This window comes from Telopea speciosissima, chromosome 6 (assembly GCF_018873765.1).
Source record: "Telopea speciosissima isolate NSW1024214 ecotype Mountain lineage chromosome 6, Tspe_v1, whole genome shotgun sequence".
Lineage (NCBI taxonomy): Eukaryota > Viridiplantae > Streptophyta > Magnoliopsida > Proteales > Proteaceae > Telopea > Telopea speciosissima.
This window is the reverse complement of record NC_057921.1, coordinates 50,016,200-50,028,758: the sequence shown is the minus strand read 5'-3', so window position 1 is coordinate 50,028,758 and position 12,559 is coordinate 50,016,200. Positions and strand designations below refer to the sequence as shown.

Below are 12,559 nucleotides of genomic sequence, written 5' to 3'. Positions count from 1 at the left end.
TTATTAAATCATGGGAAGCAGTTTTTTGTACGGGAGTGTGGCCTACGCTAGCACTCCCATGAGCCTATCTCTCTCCTCCTTAAAATAAGGTGGTAGAGATGTCTTTTCACATGGAGAAAAGAGAGAGAGACTCATGGGAGTGTTGGTGTAGGTTACACTCCGGGATAGAGATTTTTTTTCCTTAAATCTTTTATAAAACTTGACATGTGACTAGGAGCTCTTAGATTCATGTGTCAACAAGGTCTCACTTTCAATTACGTGGGCAATTTGTGTCATTGAGGAGATTCCATTGTACATTGTCATCTTAGAACACTGGGTCAAACTTTGAGGGAAGAGTGAGGGTATACTCCATTGCAGGTCGTGCAACATACTGTCTGGGCGGTGATTTAAAATTACGAAACACTCGAATGCACATATCCTCGTTTAGATATAAAATACCACAACTGCCCCCTATCACCTCGTCACCCGAATACACATGTCCTCGTTTCTTTTTCAAATACCATAACTACCCCTTCTCATCTCGTCTTTTCTCTCGCTCTCTCGCTCTCGCTATCGGGACTGATACAAACTTACAAAGCTGTATCCTTTTTTTCGCTTTCGCAGGGACGATCTGAAAGAGGAAGAAGAAGAAGAAGAAGAAGAAGAAGGAGCTTTGATCAATGGTAGATTCATCAACTATCTGATAGGAGAAGGAGAAGCAATTGACTGAGACTGTTCTGCTGGAATCTCCAGTTGAAGTCGGACTTCTTTAATCGTATTTCGAACAGAGTAAGTTTTCTTTCTTTTCTTTTTGTTATTCACTTCCAACTTTATGTGGTGATGAAGAAATAAGTAAAAAACAATAGAATTTTTAAAATCTCGCAGTAGAATTTGCTATTTGCACTCTTTAAAGACTATGAGATCTTTGGCATGGAACTGGCAAAAGAGGAGTGAAATAGCCATAATTTTTTTTGAAGTTGATTTATTATTACGTTTTAATGAATCTATTCGTGATTTGTGTTAATGAGTAAATTCCCCCCCCCCCCTCCCCCAAAGTGTGTCTCTATAATCATTCGACTTGTTTGTTTATTTATTCAACTTCCCCCCTCTCTTAAATGCTTACTCATTTTGCATTTCATCAAATTATTTGTGTCAGGATCATGCTTATATAGCACTGGTGAGACGATTCACTGTGGCATATATGGAGTCGACTGGTAAGCCTTTAGTGAATTGTATTAATTGTGAGTGTACTTCTGATTTTAGTTTTCATAGGGGTATATTTATCTTTTGTGTATGATCAATAGGTATTTATGATACATGTACGTGTAGTTTTATTCTCGATAGGGAGAATTCATGGGGTGGCCCATTGTACAATAAATGTGGCGTGCATATCAATCGAACATGCGTTCTATTAGGCCAATTCTCAATTGCCATACTGCAAGGTCATTGATTGGACAACTCTATTCACATAAGGGCACTATTGCCCACTGGTTCTGAATCTTTTCCCATGTCTTAACTGTCTATAATGAAGACTCTTGGTCCTTTGTTATAATCATTTGATTTCTGCAATCTTTGCTCTATTATCATCCCTAAGTTGGTCTGACGAAATTGTGTTGCCCATTGTTCATGAAAATGTTTCCTAAAGCTTTATTTTTACCATTGAATGCGTGTTTGTGATAATAAAGTTAAAAACTGAAAGAAGAGGAAATATTAAAGTCTAAAAGAAGGGAAAAAGTTGCCAATGCCCCTCTCTCCAACTGTTAACTGTAGTACAAGCTGTTAAATGTAGTACCAACTATACCTAATTGAACAAGTGTTTTTTGATTGGTTACATATTTATTGATTCTCCACTCAACTGAACAAGGCTTTATCCCAATAAGTTGGGGATGGCTAGATAAATATGTCTGGAGCCATTTCTTTAGGCAAGTTGTTAATGGTCTGATCTTCCCACACTGCTTTGACCCATGCTCTTTCTTACCATCCTGTTGTCTTAGAGCCTTTAACCTACACAAAATCATTCCTAACTAGTGTAGTAATTCATCTTTGTCATTCATTACCAAACCACATCAATTCACTTTCTTACACCTGAAATCCAAGCTCGAGTCGCATTGTTTCTCCCCTACTGCATCAGCCAAATTACTGGACGGAAAAAGATAATAATTCACATGATATGACAATCTTACCCTCTGTTAAAGGGGCAATGTGGGTACTTAAAGTTACGAGGGAGAATTTGTTAAGAAGTTGCAATGAGTTGAATAAGGCTTTTCAGGTGGAAAGTTAGGGAGTATTGGTAAACACAAGTATAGTTTAGGAGAGCTCTCTCTCTCTCTCTCTAACCCCCACATTTTTCATGTTGGAAGTCTGAACTCTTACCATCATATCAGGCAACAGCCCTTAGTGGAGCTTTCTAATTTTTTACTTCACAAGCCAGCATAGTAATCATGCACAATTAGGGAAATTTTGAAATGCTTGTGGATTTTCTAAAATAATTTGGGAACAACGCTCTTGATGAAACCTCTAAACAAAAAAGGAGAGTGAACAAAACACGAGTCAATTCTTGAAGATTGATACGTGCTTGTTATATTGTGAGATGGTCTTATAATTATTGGATGCTTATGAAACTTTTATAACATTTGCATACAATAAGAATGCGATAGTTTATTGATTAGTGAAAAGCTAAAAATGACTGCCATTGGGAGTGTCAAATCATACGTCTCAATTCTAGCCTTTTGTTCAGTGACAAAGATGCTTGCCATTGGTTGGTGCGGTGGTGATGCAGATGCACTACCTTGGACCGGTTCAAACCCGTTTGGGAACCCAGATGGAGATGAACCGGGTCCAGTTTGAGTTATTGGATCTAGTAGGATTTTAGGGATCTATGTTATTTGGGAAAATAATGATTTTTTTTCTTTATTTTATTCTGTTAGCTTTGTAGGATATTTGGTTTCCGAATTCTTCTTAGTTTCCTTATTTGAATTAGTTTCCTAGTAAGAGAGTCTTATTTTTAGGAGTCTTTTATTTCTCTTTATATATGATGCAATTCCCCATTGTTGGAGATATGATTGAAAAGATGAATTAATTTTGTGTTTGTGAACAGCCTGCGTGGCTGGTTTGTGCGTTCCTTTTCCACATCCCTTTTCTTCTTCTTATGCGTTCTTCTCCCCCTTGCAACTCTGATTTCTCCCACGCTTGCCTCTTCTCCTAATCGGCCCTCCACTAGGTGGATTGTTCATTTCTCTTTGTTCTTTCTTGCTTTCTTATTCTTTCTATTGCAATCTTGTTTCTTGAAATTCATATTCTCATAGTATAGGTGAGATTCATTAGTGGTTGGATTATGTCAAGGATCTTTCTTTACTCATAAGTAGATTACCTACAGCTAAAAAGATATTGTCGTTGTGTTCTAAGAAATCTTTGTTGTTACTTTCTGTTGTTGTATTCTCTGTCCAGAAGGATGAAGTAGTTAAATTACCTATATAATGATGGTCTATCGTCTTCAAATTCTATGGAGGCATTGTACATTATCCTTTGAATTTGTAGAGTTTTATAATTTTCTGATATCATTTGATTAGTTTCTTAAAATACTGACCAGATTTGTTGTTTGGGCATGAATCTGCACATCAGTCCAGTTGGTGCCTTGGTGGATATTTTTGGATCTCTTTACTTGGCTGATTAAACATTCTTCTGGGGGTTCGTCCTTTACTGTGTCTTCTATTGCCTTCTAAGTTTTGTCTGAGTTCAGATCTTTTTTGAATGGCGAAGCTTTGATCATAAGAATCTCTCTCTTTCGAGGTTTGGGCCCATACAAGCAGGTAAGGTTTATGTTAACCACTCTGCATCAGAAAGATGATCCTGAGTCACTGTTATAGAGAATAGAGGGTCATTAATATCTAAAAGTAAGGCTCCTTCTGAATTAGAATAGATTTTCCTCAGGTCCAGTTTGTTGTCACAAATCAACTGGAGACTATGGGGATGGATCCATAGTCTCCAGTTGACTCTCAGCTCACACAGATATATTCCAAACGATTCTTGGACATTCTTCAGCTCCCTTTTACCCTGGGGTTGAGGATTTTGAAGCAGAATCTTGATCCATTGGCTCTCAGTCACTGTATATGATTTTTTCTGACAATTTTGTGGAAGATCTTTATATTTCATAGATATGTGTAAACTTATTTCTACTTAGTCTGGTCTTCTTGTCTGCTTATCCAAGTGTGTTGCAACTCAAAGTCCTGGTACCACCGTCTGAAATTAAAGGAATCCTTCTTGCAACTAGATGGATTGTGAAATTCTTCTCTCCTTCCAGATTATTTCTTTTTGCAAAGCATGAAATTTACCATCAACTTTCATAGTTTCATGTTATGTAAGCTGATGCATGATTGTATAGAAGGGAATTCTTAATCACTTAAGCTTGGTGGTGCTGGTGTATTCAGCAAACTACCTATTGGTTGTGGATTTTATATTCGTCCATTTTGATATCTGTCCTGCTAGAGGGGCCTCTGGTAATTGTGTGCGTGCACATATATAAAGGTCAACTTTGAAGGGGTTAAAAGATTAAAAAAATAAAGTGATTCCATATATGTGGTGCTTTTAGATCTTTAGTTTTGGCTTTTCATGTTGCAATGCCTGTATGACTGATTGATGCATTTTGCCTATTTCGTGAATTTCAACCAGTTTGTGCCTGTTGTTGGTGCTTGTTGCAGTTGCTGGTTTAAGGGATACCTCTGTTGTTGTTGCTACACTGGATACTGGTGAAGTCTATATTATAGTCAGTTTGTCTACGAGGAGTGATACTCAGGTGATTTATGTTGATCCGACAACTGGAGCACTCCGATACAATGGGAAGCTGGGAGATGATGTTTTCAATTCTGAAGATGAAGCTCTGAACTTCATCACAAATGGGTCACGGTGGCTGTGTAAGAGTAGAACTAATGCTCGAGCTATACTGGGTTATGCAACCCTTGGAAGCTTTGGCTTTCTTCTGGTTGCCACAAAATTGACTGCCACCATAACAAATTTACCTGGGGGTGGATGTGTATATACAGTGACTGAGAGTCAATGGATCAAGATTCTGCTTCAAAATTCTCAACCCCAGGGTAAAGGGGAGCTGAAGAATGTCCAAGAATTGTCTGAGCTTGATATTGATGGGAAGCACTATTTCTGTGAAACAAGGGATATCACTCGCCCTTTCCCTAGCTGTATGCCGTTGCAGAATCCAGATGATGAATTTGTTTGGAATAGGTGGTTGGCAATGCCTTTCAAATACATCGACCTGCCGCAGCACTGTGTCATTCTTCTGCAGGTTCTGTTTCAGGCTTGGGATACTGATCTTGACGTTTAATTTTAGTTTAAGTTGCTAAGTTTCCAATATGTTCTCAATGTGCACCCTATGTCTGGGCTTTGGATTCTCAGATGTAGCTTTTCCATTAGTTGATATTTAAATGCACACACACACACTATATATATATATATATATATATATATATAGAATGCTGCGTGGTCGCATGGCCTCTGTACCCAGACAGAGGAGCATACTAAATTACCACCCCGTCCCCTGTGAAATAAAAAACATCCTCCATGTTGATGCTCTTGTGTGCGCTCACATTGGTCCTTATGCTGGTACAGGGCCTACATGACTAAGCAGCGATCTCTTGCCTATATATACACTTTTGACCTAGTTTTTCATTTCATAGTTCTGTAAATCTCATCCATCACAATGGCAAGTTTGGTAAAAATTTCATTAGGCAGCAAGTATTCTGTTGGGTTACTATATATTCTGGATGTTAGTTATGGGATCAGAATTACTAAATATGGTTTCTGGAATATTTTTCACTGGATTGGTTTTCATACTTGGCTGTGCTATGTAGAGTGCTGTATTTTTTCATCAACACTCTTAGTTGAATTTACTTTTTCTATTAGATTTTATCTGCTCTGTAGTTGATCTCATTTTATACCTTCTGAACTTTATGTGTTGTTCTATAACCCTTTTGTCATTGCATTTATAATCTCCAGCTATAGTTTCTTGTTTGTCTCAGTTAATAAGTGGGCAACCAGTTCAAACAACCATCAAGCACCTTGGGTGGTGTCTGATATTCCCTCTGTGGTTATGTTCAAAATCTTATAAGGATTAACATCTGTTGATATTTGATATATTGACATCTATCTACAGGGGTTTGCAGAATGTCGGGGTTTTAGAGGCTCAGGTCAGCAAGAAGGTTTTGTTGCCCTCACAGCACGTCGTAGCAGATTACATCCTGGTACTCGCTACTTGGCTAGAGGGTTGAATTCATGCTTTAGCACAGGTAACATCATTTTTCATTCGAATATCTTTTGGAATTGAATTGCTTCTATTAGTAAGAGGCAACTAAGTGGATATCGATATAGTGTAGGATCTTTTTAAACTGGCTGAACCTGGTGGGATGCATGGGAAGGGGACAATAAAGTAGAATAGAAACAAATGAGTGGAAAAAAGAGTTTGGGAGGGGGGGGGGGGAGGGGGTGGTAGAGAAGAGGAACAGTTCAATTGCTACTAGATTTATTTGTTAACAATTACTTTACTTGCATTAGCTATGTTTATAATTTAAAAGAAAGAATGAACCATTAAACTTGACATACCATATGTATTGAATTCAGTTTTGTTTTGAAGGGAAGGAAAAAGTGCCATGGAACTGAAGGTGTAAAATTACTGACATACATATAACATGATTAAAGTTTTTTTTTTTTGATCGGTATGCCATGATTAAAGTGCTCACCCATTCTACTATTTTTCATAGAAATGTATTCTTGTGATGTAATTACCTTTTTGGTGGTTCTCTAAAAGGCAATAGAATGACCATTAATGCAACTTTTAGGCTTGGTATTTACCTGCCTGTTTATTATTTCTTTGGGCGGGGCTCCCAGTACTTCGGGCCTTTTATGAATTGTCAATCCATGACTCACAGTAACCGATTCATTGAAGCACAATCCAGCTGTTTTACTGTATTTGAGTTTTGTCTACTCCATTTATTATTTTAGAGTTTGAATTTACGAATTGTTCTTTTTTTCGTGGACTTGTATGGTCAATTTATTGTTCTCTCCTTTTGACTTAATGCTATTCTTTTTGTTATCTATTGTAGGATTTAATGGATTAGTGCCCATAGTTTTCTGCATTGTAGTTTTAGGTTTCTAGATTAGTTGCTAAAGCTTGCTCTTTGCTAGTTGCCGTATTAGGTTGCTTGATCTGGTGGATTGATACTATAGCTTGTTGAATGCCATTTCATACTTAGTTTCATTTGCTTTGGACTTTGTTTGGCATGTACATGAAAGAGATGGAATTTCGCCCTTTTCTAATGGGCCTCTGCATCGTTCGGGATTCTTTTCCCTTTTAATTTGTGTGTTATATTATGGTGCTCATTTTTATCGCATGTCTGCCTTGATGTCGTTATCCATTTAATGCATGTTCATTTTGATGTGACTAATACATTTGGCATCATTGACATGTTGAAAATTTCGTTTCCTCAATAAATTGAATATTGGTGCGATGTAATGCCATCAAACTCAATAAAAATGTCCATTTGACAGGAAATGAAGTTGAGTGTGAGCAACTCGTATGGGTTCCTAGGAGGAGTGGTCAAAGTGTTCCTTTCAACAGATACCTTTGGCGAAGGGGTACTATACCAATCTGGTGGGGTGCTGAATTAAAGATCACTGCTGCAGAAGCAGAAATTTATGTTTCATCTTGTCATCCATATAAAGGAAGTTCACAGTATTATCAGAGGTTAAGTAGGAGATATGGTGCTCGGAATTTAGAAGTAACTGCAGGAGGTAGTCAGAATAAAAAACCCTTCGTTCCTGTTTTATGTGTCAACTTACTCAGAAATGGAGAAGGAAAGTCAGAATCTATCTTGGTTCAGCACTTTGAGGAATCATTAAACCATATTGGATCGACTGGAAAACTTCCATACACCAGGATTCATTTAATAAATTATGATTGGCATGCGACCATAAAATATAAAGGTGAGCAACAAACAATTGAAGAACTGTGGAAACTTCTGAAACAACCCACAATAACTGTTGGGATTTCTGATGGGGATTATCTACCTTCACGGCAGCGACTTAATGATTGTGAAGGAGAAATTGTCTGTAATGAGGACTTCCAAGGTGCCTTTTGCTTAAGATCACATCAAAATGGGGTGCTACGTTTCAATTGTGCAGATTCTTTGGACAGAACCAACGCGGCTAGCTATTTTGGATCACTTCAAGTTTTTGTTGAGCAATGTAGACGGTTAGGGATATCACTTGATACTTTTCCATCAATAAATAATAATGATGGGTATATTGCTCCTTTGCCACCAGGGTGGGAGAAGCGTTCTGATGCTGTTACTGGAAAAACATATTATATTGATCATAACACAAGAACCACAACCTGGGTTCATCCATGTCCTGATAAACCTTGGAAGAGATTCGATATGACATTTGATGAATTCAAGAGGTCAACAATGTTATCTCCTGTATCTCAGCTTGCAGACCTTTTTCTACTTGCTGGGGATATTCACGCGACACTTTATACTGGTTCCAAAGCTATGCACAGTCAGATACTTAGTATATTTAATGAAGAATCTAGTAAATTTAAACAGTTCTCTGCTGCACAGAATATGAAGATCACTTTGCAGAGAAGATATCAAAATGCAGTTGTTGATAGCTCCCGTCAGAAGCAATTGGAAATGTTCCTTGGAATGAGGCTTTTCAAGCACCTCCCATCAGTAGCCATTCATCCTTTAAAAGTATGTCTTAAATGATATTTTTCAAAGTAGCGGTAGTAGTTGTGCGTTTAGCCAGTGTTTCCATAATAACTATCAACATGAAACATTTTGCTTGAGTTTGATGGCACGGGTTAAAGTTTCCTTCATGACTATTAATATGTACACGGGTTAAAGTCTCCTTCATAATTAGTAATAGTCTGCCCTGTGATCAACTCATTTTGATTTTATATTTCAACATTTTTATCTTCGAGCATGAAAAATCTGTTGAGTAATAAAAAAACTGATTTAAAAAGTTGATTAATTGACAAGATTTATGTGCCTGTGCCCTAGTTTTGTATCTTGAAAGTAGGCTGACTTGGAGTTAGTATAGAAATTGTGGTATTTCTTTTTGGGGTTAATAGGGTTTATGCTAATTTTACTTTTTAAATACATTTTATTATTATTAATAAGCTGTATCTTACCAATTTTTAGTAAGTTATGAATTTATTATATATCCCAAGTTGAAAAATCACCATTTACAGTTAGTCCAAATGAACTATTCTAGTAAGTTGTATGTTTTTTTGAGTCATGTCAGGAATTTTTTTTACTTCGAAGTTGGAACTAGGTTTTTGAGTCTTAGTTTAAGTTTTAGTTAAGACTTTCAGTGGTTTTTTTGCATCTCTCTCTCTCTCTACAGCAATCAAATTTAATCTGATTCCATTTATTTTCAGCTATTGAACCCAAATTGACTTTTTAACCCGTTCTTAAATCATTGTATTTCCATATATAAAAATACTTTTAGGCATGGAAAGAGATCTCGGTTGAAACCAACCGAAACCACCGAGATATCTCGGTTTCGCAAGAAATCGAGACGAGTTAAGGTGGGAGTTTAAAAAGTACAGGGTTTCGGTTGGTTTCAATTGGTTTCGACCATGTTTCGAGCATATTTCGCTAGTTTCGACCTGAACACCTATATAAGTGTCACTTATCTCCATCGAAACTTGAGGAAACATGGCTGGAAACCAGGACTGCACTTATTTATGCCAGAAACCAGGCCAGACACTTATTTATGCCTAATATCTTACTTAAGATACTAAATAGACTAGGAATGAGACCCTTGGTGAAGATATCTACTACTTGATCACCTGTCTTCACAAAGGGAGTACAAATGCACCCAGAATCCGGCTTCTCTTTGATGAAGTGTCAATCAACCTTAATATGTTTGGTTCGATCATGCTGAACCGGAATATGGGCAATACTTATAGCAGCTTTGTTGTCACAATAAAGTCTTATTGGCCCTTCAGTTTCAAAACTCAAGTCTTGAAGTAGTCTCTTTAGCCATATAAGCTCACACTCTCCATGAGCCATGGCGCTAAACTCAGCCTCTGCACTGGATCTAGCTACAACTGGTTGTTTCTTGCTCCTCCAGGTAACTAGATTACCACCCACAAAGGTACAATACTCAAAAGTAGATCTTCTGTCAGAGACTGAACCAGCCCAATCAGCATCTGTGTAGCCTTCAATCTGCAAATGGTCATGCCTAGAAAATAGAAGACCTTTTCTTGGACAGGATTTCAAGTATCTAATGATGCGATGCACCGTATCTAGATGTCCACTCCTAGGAGCATGCATGAACTGACTCACCACTCCAACTGCATAAGAGATGTCTGGTCGAGTCAAGGAGAGATAGATTAGTTTCCCAACTAATCTTTGGTACTTGCTGGCATCTATAAAAGAAGAACCAAATTCATCACCAAGCTTATGATTCGGATCAATGGGGGAAGTTGCTGGTTTGCACCCCATCATGCTTGTCTCTTTCAGAAGATCCAAGACAAATTTCCTTTGGCAGATGTTGATTCCTTTCCTTGATCTAGATACTTCAATATCCAAGAAGTATTTCAAGAGTCTAAGGTCTTTGATCTCAAACTGTTTAGCCAGTTAAGACTTCAATCTGTTTATCTCAGTAACATCATTCCCGGTTATCATAAATTCATAATGTCATCAACATAGAAAATGAGAGCTGTAACTGTAGCATTACCTCTTTTGATAAACAAGGTGTGGTCAGCTTGACTCTAATCATACCCATTTTTCATGATGGCTTGTCTAAATCTCTCAAACCAGACCTTAGGAGATTGTTTGAGGCCATAGAGAGCTTTCTTCAAGAGACACACTTTCCCTTCAGCTGAGGGACACTTAAAACCAGGTGGAGGCTGCATGTACACTTCTTCTGCTAAATCTCCATGAAGAAATGCATTTTTCACATCTAATTGGTACATTGGCCAATCTTTATTGGCTGCCACTGAAAGAAGAACCCTGATTGAGTTATACTTGGCTACAGGGGGCAAAAGTTTCCTGGTAGTCAATGCCATACACTTGACTATACCCTTTTGCAACCAGCCTAGCTGTGTATCTTTCCACTGTACCATCGGATCTATAGTTGATGGTATAAACCCATTGGCATCCAACTGGAGTTCTCCCCCTGGGAAGATCAACTAGTGTCCAAGTATTGTTCTTTTCCTAAGCCACCATTTCCTCATACATTGTTTGTATCCTTTTTGGATCGGATAAGGCCTCTGTGACATTTTTGGGAATGGAAGAAGACTCAAGGGCAGTTGAAAAGACAATACTTGTAGGAGAAATAGAGTCATAGAAAACAAACAGGGCTATGGGGTTAGTACAGGCTCTCTTCCCCTTTCTCATAGCAATGGGAAGATCTAATTCAGAAGGAGAAGTATTACCTGACTGAGGATGTGGATCCAAAGAGGGGTTTTGGCAGGGTTGCTTTCCCTTCAACGCATGCCAGGGTTGCTTTCCTTTTCCCTTCAACAAGCATTTACCTCTTGTGAATACAACATCTTTGAATCTTATTCCCTTGTATTCTTTTTTCCTGCTAGCATCACCACCACTGCTAGCATCACCACCACTATATCAACAACACCATCAACATCAACAACATCCACTTCTTTGTATTTTCCAATATCTAATAGGAATGGGGAAGTGGAGTTAGCCAAGGGAGATAGAAAAGGAATGACATCAGCATCTTGTTCACTTCTAGTACTCTCCCCCTGAAGAGGATGCTGAGGACAAGAAAAGTAAGGAATAGACTCAAAGAAAGTGACATCTTTGGAGAGAAGTCGCCTTCGGGAAGGAGGATGTAGCACTTATACCCTTTGGTTGAATCAGAGTAGCCATAGAAGATGCACTTGAGAGCTTTGGGATCAAGCTTGGTGCGGGCTGATTTGTTGACATAAACATAACAAACACAACCAAAGACTTTTGGAGGCAAGGAGAAGACTGAGGATTGAGGAGAAAGAAGAGCCAGGGGAGATTTGGAGCCTAGGAGTGGAGTTAGCATCCGGTTAATAAGAAAGGCAGCGATAAGAAGTGCATCAGACCAGAAAGTCTTAGGCACATGCATACCAAAGAGAAGACCCTTAGTGATTTCCAACAAGTGGAGGTTTTTTTCTCTCAGCCACCTCATTTTGTTGGGGGGGGTCAACACATGGCAGTCGATGGATGATGCCATTATCAATAAAGAATTGTTGGAGCCCCCCATATATGTACTCACCCCCTTATCAGACCTAATAATTTGGATTCGAGTACCAAACTGAGTACTGATAAGTTGATAAAAATCCTTGAAAGAATCACAAACATCACTCTTTTGTTTCAACAAAACAGTCCAAATAGATCTAGAATAGTCATCCACAAATGAAAAAAGTAACGAAATCCAGACAAAGAAGTAGTAGGAGAAGGCCCCTAAACATTAGTATGAACAAGAAAAAAATGTGCAGTAGATCTATTACCAAGATAAGGATAAGATGTGTGGCAATGTTTAGAAAAAATACAAGATTCACACTGAAAAACAT

General features: G+C 38.1%; 1 protein-coding gene across 1 annotated transcript in view; it reads left to right on the top strand.

Moving 5' to 3' along the window:
* Positions 1-637: 637 nt before the first annotated feature.
* Positions 638-12,559, top strand: part of LOC122664513 (probable phosphoinositide phosphatase SAC9) — a 71,923-nt gene continuing 60,001 nt past the window's right edge. Inside the window, exons 1-6 of the mRNA XM_043860358.1 lie at positions 638-766; positions 962-969; positions 1,126-1,193; positions 4,677-5,275; positions 6,143-6,275; positions 7,534-8,735. Coding sequence (XP_043716293.1) covers positions 1,181-1,193; positions 4,677-5,275; positions 6,143-6,275; positions 7,534-8,735 — 1,947 coding nt within the window. The 5' untranslated portion in view covers positions 638-766; positions 962-969; positions 1,126-1,180. The remainder of the gene's footprint in view (positions 767-961; positions 970-1,125; positions 1,194-4,676; positions 5,276-6,142; positions 6,276-7,533; positions 8,736-12,559) is intronic.